Source organism: Photinus pyralis, unplaced genomic scaffold (genome assembly GCF_008802855.1).
Source record: "Photinus pyralis isolate 1611_PpyrPB1 unplaced genomic scaffold, Ppyr1.3 Ppyr1.4_LG3b, whole genome shotgun sequence".
NCBI lineage: Eukaryota > Metazoa > Arthropoda > Insecta > Coleoptera > Lampyridae > Photinus > Photinus pyralis.
In genome coordinates, this window is record NW_022170510.1 from 27380883 (window position 1) to 27405787 (window position 24905).

The 24905-nt window shown below is 36.3% G+C and overlaps 3 protein-coding genes across 7 annotated transcripts; 2 read left to right on the plus strand and 1 right to left on the minus strand.

Moving 5' to 3' along the window:
* Positions 1-261: 261 nt before the first annotated feature.
* LOC116166787 (CLIP domain-containing serine protease B15-like) lies at positions 262-2645 on the plus strand. Of its 2 annotated transcripts, none has more exons than XM_031481923.1 (5): positions 262-360; positions 1602-1895; positions 1945-2078; positions 2123-2215; positions 2262-2645. In XM_031481923.1, exons 2-5 carry the CDS (start codon positions 1636-1638, stop codon positions 2537-2539), a joined length of 765 nt encoding a protein of 254 aa, XP_031337783.1. In that variant the 5' UTR covers positions 262-360; positions 1602-1635; the 3' UTR covers positions 2540-2645. The 2 variants fall into 2 exon arrangements, with proteins under 2 accessions (XP_031337783.1, XP_031337782.1); XM_031481922.1 differs by lacking the exon at positions 262-360 and adding an exon at positions 593-731 and having other exon boundaries at positions 2262-2559.
* On the minus strand, positions 403-24895 carry LOC116166788 (WAP four-disulfide core domain protein 2-like). The gene is made up of 2 exons (XM_031481924.1): positions 24512-24895; positions 403-1351 (listed from the first exon to the last, which is right to left on the minus strand). Exons 1-2 carry the CDS (start codon positions 24789-24791, stop codon positions 1191-1193), a joined length of 441 nt encoding a protein of 146 aa, XP_031337784.1. The 5' UTR covers positions 24792-24895; the 3' UTR covers positions 403-1190.
* Positions 6575-12128, plus strand: LOC116166785 (spaetzle-processing enzyme-like). Of its 4 annotated transcripts, none has more exons than XM_031481920.1 (5): positions 6580-7493; positions 11232-11409; positions 11461-11573; positions 11625-11720; positions 11769-12128. In XM_031481920.1, exons 1-5 carry the CDS (start codon positions 7427-7429, stop codon positions 12050-12052), a joined length of 738 nt encoding a protein of 245 aa, XP_031337780.1. In that variant the 5' UTR covers positions 6580-7426; the 3' UTR covers positions 12053-12128. The 4 variants fall into 4 exon arrangements, with proteins under 4 accessions (XP_031337778.1, XP_031337779.1, XP_031337780.1 ...); XM_031481921.1 differs by having other exon boundaries at positions 6582-7493; positions 11461-11576; positions 11631-11720; XM_031481918.1 differs by having other exon boundaries at positions 6575-7493; positions 11625-12128.
* Positions 24896-24905: the final 10 nt, after the last annotated feature.

Genomic DNA, 24905 nt, shown 5'->3' on the forward strand with positions numbered 1-24905 from the left:
GGCAGGTATTGATATCATCGATACGATAAGAGCACTTTTGGAAATCAATCTTATTCCTCATGTAAATTGGAAGAAACAGCACTGACCGTTTGCACAAAGTCTTCCGATTTAGCTTATATGTGGAAAGTAATCTCTTTTATTTTTTCAGTTCCTAGTTAATTCTGTAGAGGTCTTAACCTTTTGATGCATTTTCTAAAAAAGGTTTATTGCTTAATAAGCTTAAGTCAGATGGACTATGAAATTAAATTATCTCCACTGCAGTAGTTAAGTTTAACCACTACTTAACTCTGAAAGTCGATATGCACGTAACCATTGAGTTCAATTGAAAATTTACAATTTCTTGCTATCTACCACAGGCAGGTATGAGCCAATAGTCTATTTTTGTTTCATGACAATGACTACTAAACTACTTACTATTTTATTGTTTGCTTTTCTCATTTACACATTTACATCCTAGTACCTACAACAATATACCTCCTCAACATCCTTATGTAATCAATCCATGGGAAGCCCCTTACGTTTAAAATGCGCAATTATTATTATAATTACATGATCTATCCGTGTTCGCAGTGTTTTCATGTTTACGTAGCAACATATCTAATACGTAGATCAAAGGTACACTAAGTTACCCATTTCTGGATTACTGGCCAGACATGCATGGCCTTTATAAATACTTGCATTCTCCGCTGAAGGGGTATCTTTGTGACTGTGTAACAAAAGTGGAAGTGCATGTAAGTCCAAGTACGCATATTTACAATCCAGTACAATACCATCCTTATTAGGCTTCATATTTACGAAAAAACCTTGCTATTTCTAAACAAAAATATAAGTGTACCTATGCATCGATTTACCATGCTTACATCCTTGAAGTTTGACACCCGTTGTTACGGTCGCCTAATTAATATATACTTTAATTAGAAGTAACTCCAATTTTCAACCAATATTTCTACTAATTTCACGTTTTTGATCATAATTCTTAATTAAATATGCATAGTTTTAAATGTTGTAAGAGGAAAATATTTACATATAAATGTTTACGATTTATTTAATATGTAGCTATTTATGCACGGAATATTGTACCTAATAATCACTTAATAACTGAAGCGAAAGTAAGAGTCCATCATCGTATTGGAAAATAGTACTTGGTTGCCCACATGGGCTCACCAGTAACACTGTAATTTCAAGTTGTATTATCGGATAGGATTAGTACAAGTGAACGCGCCGCAACGATTTTTGCAACATTTTCTGGAACCCGGACAATGGCTATCGTTACTGCAGACACTCGTGCAAACCCACGGACCTGTAGGGGTGGATGGACAGGTTCCTGTCTTACCGCTGCCTCGATGTGTATCTGAAATAGCAAAAATTGCATTAGTATTGAGTAAATTGAACTTGTTCAAGATAAAAGTTTTGTTTTGCAACCACCTATGAAATTACACAATCGTGTCCCTCATTATTTAGATATTTGAATTGCAAAAGAACTTCTATTAACATATTGACCTAATATTCATGTTAACCTTTATACCGTAGGTTTTAACGCATAGTCCCACAAAGTTTATGAATAATATACAGTACACTGTTAACCTCGCCTTCAATTACAGGTGCCTTAATTCGAAAATATACTAGATTTCCAAAATGCAGATCAAAATACAATGTTTCTGTATAATTTTTATTGTTGCCACGACTTGGGGGAACAGTATCGAAGAACGCATTGCAGACTTGAAATACGAATGCAGTACCCACGCGAATAGCATTGAAGAGAATCTTCACCCATGGGTTACTTTCATCCCGTTGAAGACGCGCACGTACAACCCTGGAGCGAATGTTCAATGCATAGGTGCACTTATTAGTAAGAGATATGTTATAACGGCCTCCACCTGTCTGCAGTTTGTTGTGTAAGTCAAATGTAGCCCTTTAAATCAGCTACTACTGATCAATTGTCAGCTCTGAAGTTTTCCTCGGTCATAATGATTCCAATACCTTGTCGGATATGGTACGTGCTCCCGTAAAGCATTGGACCACCTACGACAAGGCAGATGTTGCACTATTGAAATTGGGTACCGACATTCAATTCTCGGGTAAGAAAACCACGCAAGAAAAAAGTTTTAAATTTGTTTTCCAGACACTGTAAAACCAATATGCTTACCATTTCAACAATACGGAAGACCAATCAGTGATACAATTCTCAACGTTGTCAGTTGGACGCGAGAAGCAGGTCTGTATCTTAATTTTTATCCGGTGCACTTATCTCAGATTGTTAGGGTCAACGTTAGTTTCCAAGAAGATAAATGAAGGTACAGTTACACGTTGTAAAAGCTCATATCAAGTGTGCCTTCACCCGACTGGGAAACAGGTGGCTTGTTATGGTGATGAGGGCAGTCCCATTACACATTTCGATGGGTCCAATTGGGTGTTACATGGTATATTGCTTAGCGTTTTTGATAGCGATGGATCACCTTGCGCGCGAAGTAGTCCGGCTGTTGGATTAAAAATTACGGACGATATTGTGGATTGGATTGTCGAAAAGATGGATGATTAAACTTTATTCAGTTTCTTGTATACATGGTATAATTAAAACTATCATTTGTTTGTTTTGAGATCTTCGCAAAGTTTATGCTTAAATTATATGAGCTTATTTGTTTAAACTATACTCATTAATAGTCCCTGCAAAATAGTTAATATTTATATTATTCGCGTACCAATAATTCCTCTTTGAAATTGATCGTTCTAGTAGTAAGAGAGCTAGCAACGTCTACAAATTTTAGAAAGCTGGTTCTGTAATGTATTTTTAGCGCATTTTTTAAGACTTAAAAAAATGTGCTATTGTTTGCGTTTTGTCCGTCCGTCTGTCCGTGCGTCCGGATCCACTTCTGCGGTTTTATGGTCCTAGAGTGCTGGAATTTGTTGCTATTATGCCATCAAATTTCGCTGTCTAAGTGTGCCAGACGGCCATCAAATTTCGCTGTTTAAAAGCCCCCCCCCCCACGAATTATTTCCTGAGACGCTGTTTTTGAATGTAAAACGTGCTAAACTTTAACATGCGACAACCGACTGGACTTGCATACGCTGCCTTTAGCGGCGACAAGTAAAATTTTTGTAAATGGGGGGGGGAGCTAGCGTTCTACCTTTCAATTCTAAATTCTCTATAGTTTAATGAACGGTATCACCGAAATGAATTGGTTTGTATAAACTATAACTTTTCTGTGCGACTCCTTTCTGAGATCAGTAGATGGCCGGGGGGAGGGGGGAGAGGGTAGAATTTAATATGATCTTTTACGGTATTCCAATTAAAGATCTCTTATCAGGGCCTAGGGCGGGGGTAGTTGGGTAATTGGTTTTATCCTTCATGGTACTCTAATGAAATGTCTCAACGAAAGGTATTAATTTCTACCAACCATACCCTACTCCTCAACTCTTTATCGTGATCAGATATAAATAATTCCTTATATCTCAAGAACAGACTGTCGGAGGATGGTACTCACAAAGGGCGATTGGGGCGCCTGTAAGAAATATATCTATTGGTTATGTCAATACTTTACGGGCGAATATCTTTGTCGGAGGAAAGTACACACAAAGGCAAAATGAATTGTCTGGACGAGACATCTATTGGTGAAGTTTCCCCATTAATCATCTAACAAGAAAGAAATCATCGATAAATATAGCATGCTACAATCTTTTAAAAAAATGCGCTTTATCGGATGACATCGGACATACCTACCTGTAAATGTTTGATGCGGAATAATAAATGCAATTTCTCGAAAACGTGGCTGGCTTTTAGACTATAGGTTTTGTTTTGGTTTTCATTTCTATTGTCGATTCTCCACATTTGCTGGAACAATCGACACTTTTACCGTTCATTGCGCTTATAAATTCTATACGCTAAGGTGCTCCTTATAAAAACACATTTTAATGACGTGTCAAAGAATAGGTTGTGCCTGCATACTGCTAACTTTCGTATTTGTGCACGGATTTTTTGGTTAAACGGCTGAAAACGAATGTGGTTGGAGTCTATTAACGTGAAAACTACGATTACTTTTTGTATTTGTTAGAAATCAACTCATCTCGCTCCAAAAGGGCCCAGAATCTATTAAATTCACAACAGTCCCAGAAAAATCTAAACACATCTAGGGCCTTTCCAGATGAGAGAAAGCAATCTAAAATGAATGCATGCTTCCCAGAAATGGCTTTCTAAAGCAATCAAACCAAACCCTTCCAGATGCTTTCCCAAATCATTATTATATCATCTCTACAAATCATTTTTGTGCCTTAACAAGCTCTTCAAGCCATTTATATCATGTTGGAAGCCCCTTCAAAGACTAGGCTCATTCTAGATCTTTTTTGACCCTTTCTAATTGTTTCTTCCTTCGACTAGCTCTGGGAAAGATTAGATATGACTTAAGATCTAGAAAGCTTTCAAAATCTCTAGGAATGGTAGTATTCATGGAATGCACTTAAAAACTCCGAAAATGATTATAAAATTCTGAGAAGCTTTTTAAATGATTTCCAGGGTTTTATAAGCAGAAACATGCTTCTCCAGAGTTTTATAACATTTTTCCAGGGTATCCGATAGCTTTCTCAGAACCTTTTAAGCGTTCTCAAGAACTTTGAAGACGCATTCATAATTTCGTTTAGGGAACCTTTCAAAGATTTCTAATCCTTTGCTGAACATTTTAAATCAGTTTCATCGCTTTTCTCAGCACAAATGGAAATGCTCCACTCACTCCAAAGGCCAAAAAGAGAAGAACGAGCATGTCATAAATCAAAAGTATGCTGATTTATTATTAGACATCGAAAAATTTGAATTTAATCTATACCTTTCACCCCGGAAAACTTTTCGCTCGGAATATTCGTCGCCTCCAGAAATGGCGCCTCTGCCGAAATAATTTCTTGTACTAAGGGAAATTTACATTAAAGAAAGCCTTATTGGATGTATCTTAAGAAACTTGTTTTTGAAATAACTGTTGAGTGCTTTGCTGCATTCATTCGGTGTTCTCATAATGAAATGCAGATAATAAAGCAATCGCTGATGAGTAAAGTTTGAGGCCGGGACATTTCGCCGAATGCCCACAACGCCGACACGATTTTTTGAAGGTCCATATCGCCGACTAGGGACACTAGGCCTCTCTGTCGTGTCTGCCAAACGCTTGAACCTATTCGGTACAAACTTTGCACAGTTGACCTATATGCCACATCAAACAAGCCTAATAAAAATGGGTCAAATCCAACAGGGCCTGGTTACACCAAGGTGCTTGCCGCTTTTTTAGATCCGCTTTAGGAGTTTATTCTTTTCTTCATTATTGTACTGTATTGTCAATCTGATCATTGCTTTCTACAGAATTTTGGATATAGCAATATTGCACAAGGAAGGTTAATTGGAAAATTCCACCCCCTTTCTGTGTCAAATTACGTACTAGAGTAACTACGTTTCATATCCTTTTTGAATTGTAAATTAGTTTTTGAAGTTACCGAGACCTAGTCTGAAACAGATTCGATTCTTACTTACTTTACTTGTGCCGTTACGAAGAATTTGCTGGTGTTAGGTTATTACTTTCGAATCAATTTAATTACATTTGTTGTATTAGTTGTTTGCGCCACGTAAAGTAGTTTTCTTGAAGTTAACGTCACGTTTATGCTTTTATTTCACCGATTTGTACGGACAATTAGTTGTCGATCAAAATTTTGTTTAGTTAACGTAAATTGAATTATTGTTTCTTATTGAGTATTAATTACGGTTTTAGTATACGAGATTAGTGTCAGACGTTCGACATTGCTACCGTAATATTTATTTGCGACGCTATTCACTATCTCTCTTGTTTGGTTGTTTGTGTTGTTATCTGTTACAGATATAGCAGACAAGTGCCCTTCTGGGCTTAAAAGGCCGTCCCGACCTGTAGTTCAAAGTTAATTTTTTTAAATTTTCGACGACAACTCCTTGGTATAACGTGTGATTACATACTGGTTTTCGATACAATCTAATTGTAATTACTAAATTTGTTTGATAATCATTTAACAATTTATTATAGCTCCGTTGTTTTCTGCGTAAGCCTATTGTGATGTTGATAATTTTCCAGACTACGAGTTTATCCCTTTTCGCTGAAAATAGGGTGTTGACATTTCAGATCTACATAGATATTACAGTGACCTATTTGCAATATTTTGAGACCATTTATTAAATCGCCCTCGATTGTGACAACAATTATTGTTTATGTCAAGACCAAAACAAGGATCTCTTAGCCTGCCTTGTTCCCCTTTTTGGTAAGTATTCTCGTTTTTCTTCATTTAGTAAAGACTAAGTGGCGCCTGTCCGGTTTACTATATTCCGTTTTTCTTCGTTTCGACTCGAACAACATTTTTCTAACGCTGTTTAACAAGTTTGTCTAATTCCTAAAAATGCCCTTATGAAAATTGGTTTCATCCTAATTTTTGATTAAGGTTGTACTTTAGTTAAGTATTGTTACAGCACCGTTTTTATGTGGTCTGGCGTTGGAAGATTCGCTTTGGAAAATTCGTCCCCGTGGAATACTTCTTCGCAAGGAATTCGCTACAAGGAAAATTCCCGTTCGGAAAAGTTCGACCCCAGCGGATTGATCTTAAGAAACTAGTCTTAACCTCAATATTTATTCACAGGTCTATCTCAAATGGTTGCGTTAATTCAGTGATCTCATGATTCTCTCATGATATAGGTTAGGTCCATTAAAAAGCAAACAGTAACGAGTAAAAGTTCCACCTAGGGGGGTTTGGGTCCATAATGGCTATTTATTTTTGACACGTGATAACACTCAACATGTGTAAAGTCTAGATGAATAACAAACGAAATGCTACGTTGACTAAAATATTTCATGAAATAGATGCACTTTAAATTATGCAAATGAACAGTGACAAGAGAAAAGCAAATTTACTTTATGAAACAGTCCCCCAGGTGAAATTTTTAATTTTTAATTTAGCATGCGATCACTTTTAGTCGAAGGGCTAAACAATTTACCGTCAACCACAAATTTTTAGAGCGCTAATTAAAAATTGATTTTCACACCAATTTTTCCCAAGCGTATGGATTAGTTAGGCCCTTATGAGAGCTGACGTAGCGACGCCTACGTTACTTTTCGGAAGTGCAAGACGATATGGTGAGGTTCCCTGGTGCGCATATACTGCCGATCGATAAATATCCCGCGCGCGAATCTTCCATCAGGAACAAATTTTCCGGGGGTGGATTTTCTGGGGCGAATCTTCCCGTCTTCTTGTGAGTGAATCTGCCAGGAATTGAATATACCACACACTCTAATTTTCTTGTTTACTTTAAAGAATATCGTTTACCGTTTATCTTGTTTGTTAGTTTAAGAGAAATGATACCCAAGGCTACTTAAGATCAAAGTTTGCAAATCTTGTAGTCATTAATTCAATTTTATTAAGATACGGTGTTTGGGCAGACATGAAGTGTGTACAATTATATATTTTTGTGATCTACGTTAGCATAAGCTCTTCTAAATTTCTTGAACATCGCGTACTACAGACTGAGAGAAATAATATAATCAAAGTGTCTACCTGAAAATATTTTAATTACAATAAATGTCTTTTTATTTGCCTCAATTAGTTATCAATTTATGACAATAATCTCATATACTGTGTTAAGTACAATCGATTTTCTAGAAGTGGTGGATAAGGGCAATTAGACATATTTGCTAAACGCTTGTAGATTTTCATAGGTACAATAACAGCAGATAGCGTTTTCGCTGCAGTTATAAAACTGATGCATTGAATTTGATATTCTTGCTTAATTAGGTTTTTGTAGCTGCCACAAACGTTTAGTTTAGTTGGCGTTATGAAATACTAATTTATGGCGAGTAAACATCTACTTGTAGCAATCGTCTTCAGAAGCCGTTTTCGTTCGTTTTTTGACGACCATAAAAGCTGTAGGTATACCAATTTCTTAATATACGCATGCAGGTATACATTGTGCTGTGCGGGTGTAAGTTTATGTACCTAGTGTACCAAGAGCTGAAATTTACGCCATACCTACCCCAAAATGAGCGAATTTAAGTCATTACTTATTAAATGGGGACTTGATGTATATTTCGACTATTTCTTAGGTAAGTAGAAAGAGTTATATTTTTGCTACTATTGCTGTCTACCGAAATTATTTTTTAAGTTTTTAAGCTACTGAGACCCAGTTGCACCAAAAAAATTAAGCCTTGCTTAAAGTTAAGTCGAACTTAAAATCTATGGCAACGATTATTAAGACAATCGTTGCTATGGTATTTTATTTAAGTTATGCTTAACTTTAAGGGATACTTAATTTTGACGGTGCAATTGGCCCTCACTGATGAAAATTGTTCAAATTGTATGTCGTGATGTGTTCAAGGTGGAACGTACAGACACGACCGAGTATATTATGCTTTCAGATATTGTTTATGTCAATCAGTGCATCATTGTAAATAATGAATATTACATCACAATTTATTAATTGTATCCTAAGTGGCATTTTCATTTGATTTTCATTTTTTATTGTTAGATAGGTATAGGATTGTTGTTTTTAAGTGTAATATGTACGTTTTTCATTTTTTTCTAATAAATACCATTGTGAATTACGTTATTACTAATTCCAATTGCCCTTAAGGAATAGGTTTTTAACACAATTAAACAAGTTGTACTGTAGTAAGTCAATTAAAAACCATTCTAATTTAACTACGTTTCTACAACACCTCGCTTTGCTACCTACAGTTATTTTGCGGTTAAATCTTCCTAAATATATTATATACTTACAACAATTTAGTGTACTATTTAAGGTTATTTAACGTACACTTATTCTAATTAAACTGTATATTATTCATAATAAATGCCTTTAATTGTCTCTAAAGAAAGTTTATGTCTGTTGCCAGGTTTTCAAATACCTACGGTAATTGATGTAATTACAAATAAAATTAAAATTTGACTGTAATCAAACAGGTACAGAAAACTCTGTTTAATTATCGTGAATAACAAGTTGTATAGTCACATATAGTATTAAATTTTTTTTATTACTGCTAACAGATTTTTCTCTCAGTGTANCTGTATTGTCAATCGATCATGCTTTCCTACAGAATTTTGGATATAGCAATATTGCCAAGGAAGGTAATTGGACAAAATTCCACCCCCTTTCTGTGTCAATTACGTACAATAGAGTATACGTTTCATATCTTTTTGGAATTGTAAATTAGTTTTTGAAGGTAAACCGAGACTAGTCTGAAACACCGATTTCGATTCTTACCTTACTTACTTGTGGTTACGAAGAATTTGCTGGTGTTGGTTATTACTTTCGAATCATTTTAATTACATTTGTTGTATTAGTTGTTTGCGCCACGTAAAGTATTTTCTTGAAGTTTAACGTCCACGTTTATGCTTTTATTTCACCGATTTGTACGGCATTAGATTGTCGATCAAAATTTTGTTTAGTAACGTAAATTGAATTATCTGTTTCTTATGAGTATTAATTACGGTTTTAGTATACGAGATTAGTGTCAGACGTTCGACATTGCTACCGTAATATTTATTTGCGACGCTATTCACTATCTCTCTTGTTTGGTTGTTTGTGTTGTTATCTGTTACAGATATAGCAGACAAGTGCCCTTCTGGGCTTAAAAGGCCGTCCCGACCTGTAGTTCAAAGTTAATTTTTTTTAATTTTCGACGACAACTCCTTGGTATAACGTGTGATTACATACTGGTTTTCGATACAATCTAATTGTAATTACTAAATTTGTTTGATAATCATTTAACAATTTATTATAGCTCCGTTGTTTTCTGCGTAAGCCTATTGTGATGTTGATAATTTTCCAGACTACGAGTTTATCCCTTTTCGCTGAAAATAGGGTGTTGACATTTCAGATCTACATAGATATTACAGTGACCTATTTGCAATATTTTGAGACCATTTATTAAATCGCCCTCGATTGTGACAACAATTATTGTTTATGTCAAGACCAAAACAAGGATCTCTTAGCCTGCCTTGTTCCCCTTTTTGGTAAGTATTCTCGTTTTTCTTCATTTAGTAAAGACTAAGTGGCGCCTGTCCGGTTTACTATATTCCGTTTTTCTTCGTTTCGACTCGAACAACATTTTTCTAACGCTGTTTAACAAGTTTGTCTAATTCCTAAAAATGCCCTTATGAAAATTGGTTTCATCCTAATTTTTGATTAAGGTTGTACTTTAGTTAAGTATTGTTACAGCACCGTTTTTATGTGGTCTGGCGTTGGAAGATTCGCTTTGGAAAATTCGTCCCCGTGGAATACTTCTTCGCAAGGAATTCGCTACAAGGAAAATTCCCGTTCGGAAAAGTTCGACCCCAGCGGATTGATCTTAAGAAACTAGTCTTAACCTCAATATTTATTCACAGGTCTATCTCAAATGGTTGCGTTAATTCAGTGATCTCATGATTCTCTCATGATATAGGTTAGGTCCATTAAAAAGCAAACAGTAACGAGTAAAAGTTCCACCTAGGGGGGTTTGGGTCCATAATGGCTATTTATTTTTGACACGTGATAACACTCAACATGTGTAAAGTCTAGATGAATAACAAACGAAATGCTACGTTGACTAAAATATTTCATGAAATAGATGCACTTTAAATTATGCAAATGAACAGTGACAAGAGAAAAGCAAATTTACTTTATGAAACAGTCCCCCAGGTGAAATTTTTAATTTTTAATTTAGCATGCGATCACTTTTAGTCGAAGGGCTAAACAATTTACCGTCAACCACAAATTTTTAGAGCGCTAATTAAAAATTGATTTTCACACCAATTTTTCCCAAGCGTATGGATTAGTTAGGCCCTTATGAGAGCTGACGTAGCGACGCCTACGTTACTTTTCGGAAGTGCAAGACGATATGGTGAGGTTCCCTGGTGCGCATATACTGCCGATCGATAAATATCCCGCGCGCGAATCTTCCATCAGGAACAAATTTTCCGGGGGTGGATTTTCTGGGGCGAATCTTCCCGTCTTCTTGTGAGTGAATCTGCCAGGAATTGAATATACCACACACTCTAATTTTCTTGTTTACTTTAAAGAATATCGTTTACCGTTTATCTTGTTTGTTAGTTTAAGAGAAATGATACCCAAGGCTACTTAAGATCAAAGTTTGCAAATCTTGTAGTCATTAATTCAATTTTATTAAGATACGGTGTTTGGGCAGACATGAAGTGTGTACAATTATATATTTTTGTGATCTACGTTAGCATAAGCTCTTCTAAATTTCTTGAACATCGCGTACTAAACATCGAAAGAAACTGTGGTGAACAAAACGGTAACATTTATCCATGGGTGGCCTTAATTCCCTTAGAAACAAGGACTTACAACCCTTCGGCAAAAGTTGAATGCATTGGAACGCTAATTAGTGAACAATATGTCATTACTAGCTCTTCGTGTTTGGCATTCGTTGTGTAAGTTTGAGAATGCTTAATTAATTACCTATATAATTATTGAATTTTCAGGTCAAAAGTGCAGTTTTGGTCGAATCTAGAGCTCTTAGAAGTCGAGGTGGAAAGGTGGGTAGTATATCAAGCAACAAATTTGGCACTTTTAAAGCTGAAAAAAGCTGTAGATTCAGGTATGTGCTTCATAACGTTTGATTATTATAACTACACGAAGTCCACTATTTCAGATTTTTTCAGTCCCATATGTCTACCATCTGATGATTTAGCGCTAATTGAAAATATTGATCCGTATACCGCAACTTGGATGCAAAACTCTGGTTTAATGCGAAGTTCTAACTCCTACAGGTTTACATATCATATTTCAGATGATACACGGATCAAAAAGGCAGTTAAAACTACAATTGTAAATTGTCAGAAGAGAGATAACGGTCTCATCTGTCTTCGTCCTAATGGAGGAGATACTATTTGTGACCGAGACGAAGGTAGTCCGATCATGTTTTCTGATCAAAATAAATGGACGTTAGGTGGAGTTTTGAACTATGCCTACGATATCCATGAGAGCATATGCGTGAACTCGTCTTCTGTTACGGGGAGTAGAATAACAAAGGATGCGCTCAAATGGATTATGCATGTAATAAAAAAAAATTAGTTTCTTTGTCTTCATCATCATAGAGTGTTTATTATAAACAGTATTTTTGGAACACATAAATGTAAAATAAAATGTTTGTTTTGTTTTCATACAACTGGTACATGGTCTCTGGTTTTTCAACATTATAGTGCTTTTATTGAGTTGGTTATACCAACTCTCGCTCGTAAGCCGATCAAATTTCAAAATGCCGCTTCTCAAAATCTGTAGTGGTTATGAAAATTATTACTACTGATTTGTTCGTGAAAATACAAAACGCATTTGCATTTGCAATTTTCTTATATCTCTCATAAAAATTAATGTGTCAGCATTTGAAGAAAGAAGTCGAATTTGGTGTTTCGTCGGAGATTTTCAGTTTCTTTAAATAATCATAAAACTATAAACAAGGCATCTACCGGACACATTTCAATCACATACATATCAACGCCAAGTTTTGTTGTACAGCATCTTCGCACATACGCTTCCAGTGCAGCCTACCGCCCCGCTACGACCACTCCCGTTGCAGGCAATTTTTCCCACTCGTCAAAAAACGGAGCCATGTGCTTCGACGAGGCCACCCACTTTTGAAAGGACGAAATCGACCAGCTCAGCGTCCGGCTCCAAAGAAACAGGGACACCTTTGCTACAGGGGGAGTGCCATCACCATTGGCGGTACATACCAATAATACGAGGCCCTGTTAACGGATCGCATCGTCACCAAGTCTCAGGGGCGGTTTTATACATCTACTCAGGGGGGGAGGGGCGAAAATAAAAAAGCTACAGAATTGCAGATGCAGAGGTGCGCGGGAATTTTTTTAAAGTAGCTTTGACCCAATTTCAGCTTTTTTTTTGTTAAACTGTCTATTGCCGCATTCCGAATACCCAACATTCTGTACCACCAAAGAGTAATTATTATTAAGTATTCTTTGGTACCACATTCAATTAACTTAACTTGCCAAATATTATCCCAATCCAATTTAAGCATGAACTTTAAAAAAAAAGCAACAAATAGTATATTAAGATATCGGGCGATCAAAAATGAGTGACTTTCGAGTCGCCTTTGGAAGTTCGAGTTAAGTACGATTTCCCATGTAAACAAAAATTCCAAAGGTGACTCGACGGTCACTCATTTTTGATCGCTATGTACAAGTGTATAATCAAGTCTTTAAAGCACGCGCAACGAGTTTAAGGGCACGACGCAAAGCGGAGTGCCTTTAACGTTGCAAGTGCTTTAAAGATAAATTATACACGTGTATCATATAGTATTTTTTATTATACCTGCAGTATAATTTAAAAATAGGAAATACAATGAAATCATATTGACGTTATACTCGAATACATGTCTAATTAAGTGGACTGGGTGTTCGTAATTTCACGATTGCCATGGAAATGTCACTTGACGTTTGCTTATAAAAATCATCGCCTTTGTGAATTAAACGATTTCCATTGAAAAAGATAATACACCGTTCATTAAATCGCTTGTAAAATCTAAACAAACGTTGGTAGGTGTAAAATCCAACTCCAGTAAGGCCTATTATAAAGAATATGAAAAGTTGTTTCCATGGATGAATAGGAAGTTCTTACGAATGCAGTCTTAAATGCATCTATTGCTGGCATATATGAGGAAATGTCAAAGGTATTTAAATCTTCTATATTTTGGTGCATTCATTCAAAACTTCAAAGCAATGCTGCGATTAAAAAGTGGAACAAATTTGGAAGCATACCCAAATTACGCGCGTTTGTGAAAGCTTCAACCAAAGGATAGGTACAAAAGCCAAAGAAATGTTCTGCATTTACAGAAAGCGACCTAAGAGATTTTTTATTTCATCCTGATGACAGTTTCAAAAGTCATACTTGAAGTATCGTTACTTAGCAACTTTAAAGCACGTGTGTTTTAAAGGCCCTTTTTCGCACGCATTTGAGTGTTTAAAACGGAGATTGCTGATTCAGGTATAATAAAAAGTACATTATATAATCAAGGTAGAGAAGTCCACTATTATTGCCTGAGCACCAAGATTACATCTCGAGGCGCTTGCGCGAGGGGTGTAAGGTCGAAGCAAATAATAACTTCTCTACCGTAAGTATATATACTATTTTTTCACACTGCACTGAAATCCTCTAAATTAACATTTATATTGATAAGAGTAACGGTTGGACAGAATTGTTTGTTCTTAATTTAACATGTCAATCAAGTACGTGGAAGTACAAGTCAAACAGGCCGTATTTTGTTCTGTCATTGAGATTTTTCAAAGAGTTTTCGTTCGAATTTTAGTATGTTAATTTCTCTGGAAATTGCGAATGGTGGCAATTATTCGTTTTAGAGAACTTGTCTAAACGTTCATTGAGCGAAATTTCGGTTGTGTTTTCTAAAAAGTGACAGCGTGACAGTTCTCATTATTGACTACTAGTTATAATAAAAAAATTATTAACCACTTTGAACAAATGCCGAGAAAGCCTACTTTACAAGTGGAAAAAAGGTTAATAATCATGTCATCAGACGCTAGTAGTGAAAAAAGCATTTAAAGCGCCATTGTTCAAAAAAAGCAAATAAGGCAAAATAAAAATAGGCTCACACGCTTTCATTTTTCATGAAACGTATAGATCCAAAACTAATAACCCTTACATTCTGCATTCAAAATTACGTATAAGCAAAATGCCATAAATCCGCACCATATTCATTATTATGCGGTGGTAATCCGTGCTGAGTGCAGTCTATTTAATTCGATTATATGTAAACTAATGAATAAAAAAACAATTGAGCAGTATGTTTGGGGGGGGGGGGTCGCCCCCCCCCTAAAAACCGCCCCTGCGGCAAGTCTAGTTGTCGCATCATAGAAAAGTGCGAATCCCAATCGGCTTCACCTGTGCTATTGGTGCACAAACCGGACGGATCCACCTGCCTCCGTACCGATTACCGGAAGTTAAATACTGTCAATCTCGGACAGCTACCCTCTGCCACACATCGACGCCTACTCTCCAGTAATGTCAACTACAGGCAGACTATTGGCAAGTCGCCTTCATGGAAGGCGCCGTTATAAAAGGATGCAATTTGGGTTACGGAATGACCCCGCCATCGTCTAGCGCCTCATAGATCACGTAGAGTCCCAGGTAGTCAGCGTCATAATGGATTGTCTTTTCATTATGCCCTCAAACGGCCTGTCAAATACATTGACGGGGGTTATATTATGCAATAAAAACGATGGTACTTGACATAAAGTTGGTAAACAATAATCATTATATTTGTATATTGGAAATGCATTATTTGGAACGATGAAAAATTAAAATTTTGTATGCACCTCAGGCATTACTCGATATTTAACCCTCGGGCGACTTGCATACCTCGGGCTCTGTCGCCCTCGGCATAAATATCGCCTTAATGCCCTTGATACATAAATAACTATTATTTTGCCTTTATTTTTGAGTGGGCGGGGTTTCAGCCAACGCTGCTCTACCAAACAATCTTACATCTTACAGAGAGTCGAGGGGGGACGGGAGTTGGCGAAAAAAAATTCTTTTCGTCGCGACCTTTCATTATTAGAGTACTATAAAGGCCTAAGAGCATATTTATCCCTACCTTCGCCACATCTGTATGTGATGTAGCAGATTAATAGCTTTCAGACTAAGCAATACAGGAATAACTCGACAATACGAAACTAATGCTGAAACCCGAGGGCGCCGCCGCGGTAGTCCTATATCTAGATATCGGTAGATTTATAAAAGGCGGCCGAACGAACAGACAAACTACCGTTGTGTGTGACTTGAGAGATTGGTAGAGTAGGTGATGCACGTAGGCATGACACGATAATACGAAATAATGGAGAAAACCTGTAATAGACCGGGAGGCAGCGTACATAGTAACTAAACCATAAGCGACAAACCAGGTGTCAAATTCTTGACAGAATATAGCTTCCTAGCTGAAACCAAAAATTGCCAACATATGTACGCACTTACATCCGGGAAAAATTTATTCTTTAAAAGTTGCTTAAAATGATGTAAAACGTCGACATTTGATGTTAGCTTTTATTAAAAGGACCTACCATCTAAATTTCGTTAAAATTGTTCCATAAATAAGAAAGTTGCATTTCTGCGCATGCGCAACAGGATTTTTGCGCATGCATTTTGTTTGCTTTTATTAGAGGGACCTACCATCCAATTTTCGTTAAAATTGCTCCATAAATAAGAAAGTTGGATGTTGCACACGCGCAACTCGATTTTTGCGCATGCATTTTGTTTTCTTTTATTAGGAGGACCTACCACCCAAATTTCGTTTTAATTGTTCCATAAATAAGAAAATTGCATTTCTGCGCATGCGCAACACGATTTTTGCGCATGAATTTTGTTTGCTTTTATTAAAGGGAGTTACCATAGAAATTTCGTTTAAATTGCTTCAGAAACAAGATCGTTGCGTTTTGCACATATGCAACACAATTTTTTGACTTTGACAATTTTTTCTCCGTTTTTTGATAATATAACCTGGCCCAATTTTTGTAGGTTGTACACAAGAAAATAAGGTCTTCCAAATAATAGAATAAAAATTTTAGGTTGCTATTTGAAAAAAAAAGTTTGATGCCGTTACGGCGCTCCAAAATTTCTTTTCAAAAATCCGGCCCGTTATTTTTCTGTTCGGTATGCCTAAAACATATATACAAAATTTCAACAAAATCCGTCGAGCCGTTTTCTCAGAAAATTGCCAACAAACGTACGTACGTACGTACATACAGATGGAAAAAATTTTATTCATTAAAAGTTGCTTAAAATGGTCTAAAACGTAGACATTTGGTGAAATTTTGAAATTTTCAAAAAACGGCTATCGCAATAGCTACCTAGCACATGCTAGGAAGCTAAAAATTCGACAATACAGGCTGAAAGTACGTTGAAAACTAATAATAAAATCACTCGTCTGCCAGTGGTAAGTGGCAGCATTAACTTGGGGCGGCGCTGAATAGGTGACTTCTTTAGGTGATCAACTAAATTACCAAATTATAAGGGTCACGGAAAAGATTTGTATCAAGAAATCCCATTTTTTCCATAGTTTTCAAATATGCTATGGCAGACGATTTCAAGTGCAGCGTTGGTAGCGAAAGACGCCCTCCAATGTAGGGAAAAACACTCCTGAACTAAACCATGAGGACCGTATAAAAATTATACATAAAAAATTCCTCTTTTTGTCACTACTTTAAAATATATCCTGGCAGACGATATTAAGTGTAGCTTTAATAGTGGCAGACGTCTTAGAAATTAAGAAATTTAGGTATAGTAAATCCCAGCGAGTGCGCGCGTGTGAGAGATAAGCGCGCGAGAGCATAACCAACAGCGATAGCGATAGGATACTGACTACTGAGATCTTTCAAACCATTTGATTCTAAACTTCTGATTCACATAGTTCTCCATCCACTTCAATCAAACGGATTGTAGAAATTCAGACATTTTTCGGTGGCTCGCTCAAATTGCGATGAACTAAACCATGTGGACCATACACAAGTTATACATCCGATAAATGCATGGGAACCCGGTAACGCGTTACCCTGAGCGTTACACACATCAACACCCAAATTCACGAACATCTCTCGAAGATTTATGAATTTCTGCGTGTTATTGGAGAAGAGACCTACTTCCATCTACACCTTAATGGTAGCGTCAATTTTACATTTCCCAAAGCAATAACAGCAATATCCATATCGGAAGCGCTAATAATGACTTTGCTACTTGTTGGTAGTTTACCAAGATGGTAAATTATTCGAGAATCTGCCTCTTAGTGGCTGCAGCACAATTCAGTTTTTACCACATCATCTTCCCTTGTCACAAATTTATAGCACATCTTCATATGTGGCAAACACAACTTTCCTTCCAAGTAAAGCGCAACAGGTCTTTTTTGCCTATGAACGGTATAAGTAATCTATAAGAGAGGCTTTGAGCTATCATTGCGAAGTGGTTTTATGAAACTTACAGGCTGCTTCTGAGTGGAAACACAAATTGAGTAGGATTGTAATCTTTCCTTATTTTGATCCCAACGATCATGTTCTGCGTCCTTCATGGAATGGGTAACTATCAGTCAAAAGTAAGATGAACTTCTCTCGCTGACACAGCACAAATCTTGCCGAGGATGTGTTCAGAAAATCGCTCAAAGGTTTACCGGAGATCTTTTAAAAGATATAAAAAAATAATCCATAGATTAAAACAACATCTACAACTGGCGATGGACTAGGAGCACTTGAAGAAATCATACTTCCGAAAAAGTTTCAGCAAAACAAGCTTGTCGATTTTAATCATCGATCCATCAATGTTGCATAGAGACAACGGAACTGGAGTTAGAGGATAGTTTAGAACGAGCTGAAGATCTATCTTCTTTTCTCTTCAAGTTTTCTGTTTCTCAGTCTGAGAAGAATTCAAGAAATACCGACAATCTTATCGCGAAATAAACAATTTATTATTTCCCTAATTTAATTCGTTTGGTAACTCCAAGCGGTGCGTAAATCTATAGCTATCTCTGTTCGTTGTGCTCTCGCGCGCTTATCTCTCACACGCTCGCACTCGCTGGGATTTACTATACCTAAATTTTTTAACTTCTAAGACATCTGCCACTATTAAAGCTACACTTAATACTGTCTGCCAGGATATGTTTTAAAGTAGTGACAAAAAGAGGAATTTTTTATGTATAATTTTTATACGGTCCTCATGGTTTAGTTCAGGGGTGTTTTTCCCTACATTGGAGGGCGTCTTTCGCTACCAACGCTGCACTTGAAATCGTCTGCCATTGCATATTTGAAAAAATGGGATTTCTTAATACAAATCTTTTCCGTGACCCTTATAGTTTGGTAATTTAGTTGATCACCCAAAGAAGTCACCTAATCAGCGCCGCTCCAAGTTAATGCTGCCACTTACGACTGGCAGACGAGTGATTTTATTATTAGTTTTCAACGTACTTTCAGCCTGTATTGTCGAATTTTTTGTCGCTTATGGTTTAGTTACTATGTACGCTGCCTCCCGGTCTATAGGTTCTACGATTCTAGATTCTGTTTTCACGAGTTTTTAGTCTAAGTAGTCATGGACTATGATAAAAGAAAAACATAGTCCATGGCTACTTAAACTAAAAACTCGTGAAAACAGAATCTTTATAATTAATTTTTTCGCGTACAAGAAGAGGTAGAATGATTGTTTCACATGATTTAGATGCAGAATTTATATCTCTATAACTTTTATTTGAAGTATTTTTGCGTAAAATAATTAGGAAACGTTTGGGCAAAGAAAAAGTAATTTCCCATATTAAACGCCTATGTTCCACTTTTCGATTTACACCCTGTACAAAATTTCCCACTTTCCAAAAATTAGAAATTTTATGTTTACATCGCATTTCTTCAAGTTATTTAAGTATATTTTTTAAGAATTTGCGTACCATTCGAAAGTTCATTATACAGGATGACACTGTTAAAACATTCAATGGGCGATATCGTTTTTTATATTAGAGGTATCACAAAATGGCCAAAACCGTTTCGGTAGAATCGAGGGGGAAGCAAAATGGTCGTATAAAGAAGGAATCAACTTCAACCTCGTACCCCCCGCCACCCCCATGCCTAAATTTTGAATTGTGACGTATCACTTGTGATGCATCATTGGAAAGCTCTTAAAAAATGCTTTTCAGAAATACCATACACTGGTACATTTAAACTGCCCATTCACAATTTATTACACTAAAATTTGAACTTCGCAAATAAACAACTTTTATTTAATAAAATGTTCACCGTTTTGTTCTAAACAATACCACAAACGGTTTTCAAATTCATTTCTAACATTTTTAAACACTTCCCTGGAAAGTGAACGGCACTCCCTGACTATCCAGTAGCGAAGATCATTTATGGAAGCTGGTTCAGTTTTGTACACAACCGATTTTAAATGACCCCAAAGAAAGAAATCCAATGGTGTCAGATCTGGAGATCGTGCTGGCCATTCTATAGGACCTCTTCGTCCTATCCACTATCCCGGAAATTTCTCATCTAAAAATTCACGATCAGCCATAGAGTAATGAGGAGGAGCCCCATCTTGTTGAAAATGTATAAAATCTTCAATCAAATTCATGTTTCCGTCAATTGGATTTATTTGATTCTCTATTTCATGAGTGATGAGAGGCTCGACGGTATTTTGTAGCATGTTTAGGTAAGTATCTCCAGTTAAATTTCCTGCGATAAACAGAGGACCAATAATGCTATCACCTAAGATACCTGCCCAGACGTTAATTTTTTGGGGCCGTTGAGTATGCCCCTCGCGAAAAAGATGAGGATTTTTATCGTCCCAATACCGGCAGTTATGTTTGTTCACATTTCCATTTAAAAAGAATGTACATTCATCACTAAAACAAATGTTTTTCACCAGTTCCGGATTATTTTGAATATTCTCGGTCATTATTTCACAAAATTGGATTCTTCGATCGGAGTCGTCTTCGGTTAGTTCCTGTACAATCTGCATCTTATAAGGGTAGAATTTGTGCACCTTAAGAGTTCGTCGTACAGTTTCTCGCGAAGGTCCGGTCATAGTCGCTGCTTTTCGAATAGATGATGTTGGGTTTGCACCAAAATGACCTAAAACTTCAATCTGAGTAGCTTCATCCATTATTCTTGGTCCGTCTCTTTTCTTATTTTCCACTGACCCAGTTTCTTCAAATTTAGTCACTAACATTGCAACATAAGTGTGACTGACACGACGTTCTGGGTGTCGGGCATTAAAAACAGCTGCTGTTCTAAATGAAGATCGCGCTTCTGAACCATAGATGAAAATAATTTCAACTCTTTCGGCTAACGTGTACACCATTATGAAATCTTTAGTTAAATCCAAAATTTGTAATTTTCTTGCCAAGAAATACTAAAAACGAGACTAAAATAATAATAACCGATCAACAAATAAAGCAATAGAAAATTATTATTTACTAAAAATTGCTGTCATTGTTTTTCCAAAGCATCACTAGATCTAAGAAATTTTTTTTTATTTCAAACACTGACAAATTCATCAAATACTCAAATTACTCATTTTTATTACATAAATTGTGAATGGGCAGTTTAAATGCACCAGTGTATGGTATTTCTGAAAATCATTTTTTAAGAGCTTTCCAATGATGTATCACAAGTGATACGTCACAATTCAAAATTTAGGCATGGGGGCGGCGGGGGGTACGAGGTTGAAGTTGGGTCCTTCTTTATACGACCATTTTGCTTCCCCCTCGATTCTACCGAAACGGTTTTGGCCATTTTGTGATACCTCTAATATAAAAAACGATATCGCCCATTGAAAGTTTTAAAAGTGTCACCCTGTATTTGCCGTCTCTCAGAACAAAAAGAAAGTCAATGTTGTCTTTAACAACCACTCTATAAACTGTTAAAGCTGTATAATGTATATGCGCGAGAAGTGTAATAAAAATTTCGGTCGCAAGGTATTTTAGTTATTATTGAAGATAGAGACGAGACAAAATATGTATTATGTACCATGAAACACGCTCGGAAACACGGTAGTTTTTTTACTAAAACATTTTTTCAATCAAACAAACCGTTTAAGAAATATAATAGGTTAAAAATTTATAGAAATGTAACGGGAGCGCGTCAGAATAGCAATACTACTGATACCCGCTTTAACACGCACCCTGTCGCATAAATTCGTCTACGATCTACGTCGACACAAAATCTCGATCATATCGGTCTATCTGTCGGTCTGTATGTCTCTCATTTCCTACTAAATGGATGAATCGTTTTGAAACAAATTTGGTACTTACGCATTTTCTTAGACTTAAAATAAAGATCGGTAAAGCTTTTCGGCAGAATTTAATTTAGGCGTTTATTTATTTACAAATAATCTGTTCCACTTTTTAATCGCAGCACTGCTTTAAAGTTTTGAATGAATGCACCAAAATATAGAAGATTTAAATACCTTTGACATTTCCTTCATATATTCCAGCATTATGGATGCATTTAAGACTGTATTCGTAAGTAACTTCCTATTCATCCATGGAAACAACTTTTCATATTCTTTATAATAGGCTTTACTGGAGTTGGATTTTATACCTACCAACGTTTGTTTAGATTTTACAACAATCGATTTAATGGGCGGTGTATTATCTTTTTAGACGGAAATCGTTTAATTCACAAAGACGATGATTTTTATAAGCAAACGTCAAGTGACATTTCCATGGCAATCGTGAAATTACGAACACCCAGCCCACTTAATTAGACACGTATTCGAGTATAACGTCAATATGACTTTTTTTTCACTACTAGCGTCTGATGACATGATTATTAACCTTTTTTCCACTTGTAAAGTAGGTTTTCTCGGCATTTGTTCAAAGTGGTTAATAATTTTTTATTATTAACTAGTAGTCAATAATGAGAACTGTCACGCTGTCACTTTTAGAAAATACAACCCGAAATTTCGCTCAATAAACGTTTAGACAAGTTCTCTAAAACGAATAATTGCCACCATTCGCAATTTCCAGAGAAATTACATACCTAAAATTATCACATTTTGAAAAAAATCGAACGAAATTACTCTTTGAAAAATCTCAATGACAGAACAAAATACGGCCTGTTTGACTTGTACTTCCACGTACTTGATTGACATGTTAAATTAATAAACAACAATTCTGTCCAACCGTTAACTCTCTTATCAATATAATATGTTAATTTAGAGGATTTCAAGTGCTAGTAGTGAAAAAATAGTATATATACCACGGTAGAGAAGTCTATTATTGCCTTCGCACCTTACACCCCTCGGCGCAAGCGCCTCGAGATGTAATCTTGGTGCTCAGGCAATAATAGTGGACTTCTCTACCTTGATATATAATGTACTATTATTGTATTCCCTATTTTTAAATTATACTGCAGGTATAATAAAAAATACTATAAGATACACGTGTATAATTAGTCTTTAAAGCACTTGCAACGTTAAAGGCACTCCGCTTTGCGTCGTGCCCTTAAACTCGTTGCGCGTGCTTTAAAGACTTGATTATACACTTGTATCTTAATATACTATTTTTCTGACTATTTGCAATCCCCGCGACCATCGCGCCCTCTTGATTCAGAACCGGCATCTAATTCTGCACAAGATCCGCATTTTTCAAAATGTACATCTTTGAGTTCATGACATATATCATGTTCGAATTTTGACTCCCAGATTCCCTACTACGAGTATAATGAAGTTTTGCGGTGAACCTTATTACAAAAAATTAAGAGGTTTTTGGTATTTCAAGTGCTAAAGGTGGGTAGAATTTTTGAGTTCGATTATAGCTTTGGATGGTATATCAAGATAAGAAACTTTCTCTAATCAGGTTTCAGCGTGATAATAGTGACTATAGACTCTGGAGCGGATTGGAGTTCGGAGTACAGTTCTGGTTGTTATGAAAAGTCATTCAATTGGTCTAAAGTTGTCTGTAATTGCGTGTTGGTTAAAAGATAAGAGCATTTTTAATATTCCAAATGTCGAAGAAAATATTCAACATTTTTATACAAATTTTGAGTTCCGGTTAGTCTCGTCACAGATATAGGTACGTAACGTATATCTGTGGTCTCGTATAGCCCCGGAAGGAAACAAATAAAGTTAGTTGGAAATGCAATTAAATAATCTTCAATCTTTATTTTTACGATTTCGTGAAGAGGTAAGTGGGGTAGCCTATAAACCTATAAATTATTTTTCTGTATTTTCGGCGATGTTTACGGTATCTCAGGGTACTAACAATTTCGTGCTGACCATAGTTACTTTTTTTTCAGTTGTAATTATCATGTAAATACCAGAAATATTTAAAATGTTTATTCTAAGTATTTTGCGGTTTCGACGTGCCAATCACTTCCGTTAAAAGTTGGGCCGTTACTCGTGGTTAGGTTTTATATGGAACTAATCTTTTTTAGGAAAATTCGTCACAAATCAGGGCAAGATAACACAAAAGCTTGCGAAGTTTATTAGAACATCTAGAAATCGAGATAATTTTAAAATATATAGTTGGTTTCTCTGGTACGCTTTTTATTACACAAATGTATCAGTAACAAATGCACCGGGTGGCGAGAATTGTGTCACCAATGTCCTACTAATCTTACGAACTCACTGAAAGGGAATACAGCAAATCAGTGGTGGGCCAAAGCAGGGGGGGATAGTCGGAGTAGGATTTTTTTAAAAGTTTACCTTCAAATTGTCTTTTTGGTCAGAACTCTTCCGTAAGGTTTATCAAAAACTCTGAATCTTTATGAGGCTTTCCATAAGTTAATTATTATTGCAAAATTTTATAAATGAGGGGATCTTTTATTAGTGTTAATTAACAATATACAATGGAAATAATTAAGTTAATAAAATGTTTCTTCTTCCCTCCTGTAAGTAACTGTAAGGAAATGAGTAAAGCCACGCTTTGATAGGGGAAGCTCATATATTATATGCTGAGGTAGCTTTCCAAAAGAACATTCTGCGTACCAACTCCAAGTAAATTTTTGTAGAAAACATTTAAATTGTACCAACACCTACCTGCGACAGGCTGCACAACGGGGGGTGACTCTGGTTGTGATGGCATTATTGGCTCCGGTTCGACCGGCTTACTCACTACAGCTATTACTGGTGGAACACACACAAAACCACCACACTCATTTTTGCAACATTTGGCATCGCCCCTACAGTGGGCATCTTGAAAGCACGTATACCCGCAATGTTTTAAACTGTTCCTATCAGGACAATCTCCCAATTTTTGTCCGAAAATTGCAATGATGCTTGACGCAAAGAATAACAAAGCTAAAGGATGTTGACCCATTGGTAATGACTTTGGAACTGAATGCAGACGGTCAAGTTGATCCCCTTATATAGCTTCAGCCGTAAAAATTTAGCACACGTGTAACTTGTAAGGTACGCAGATATACGGAAAATC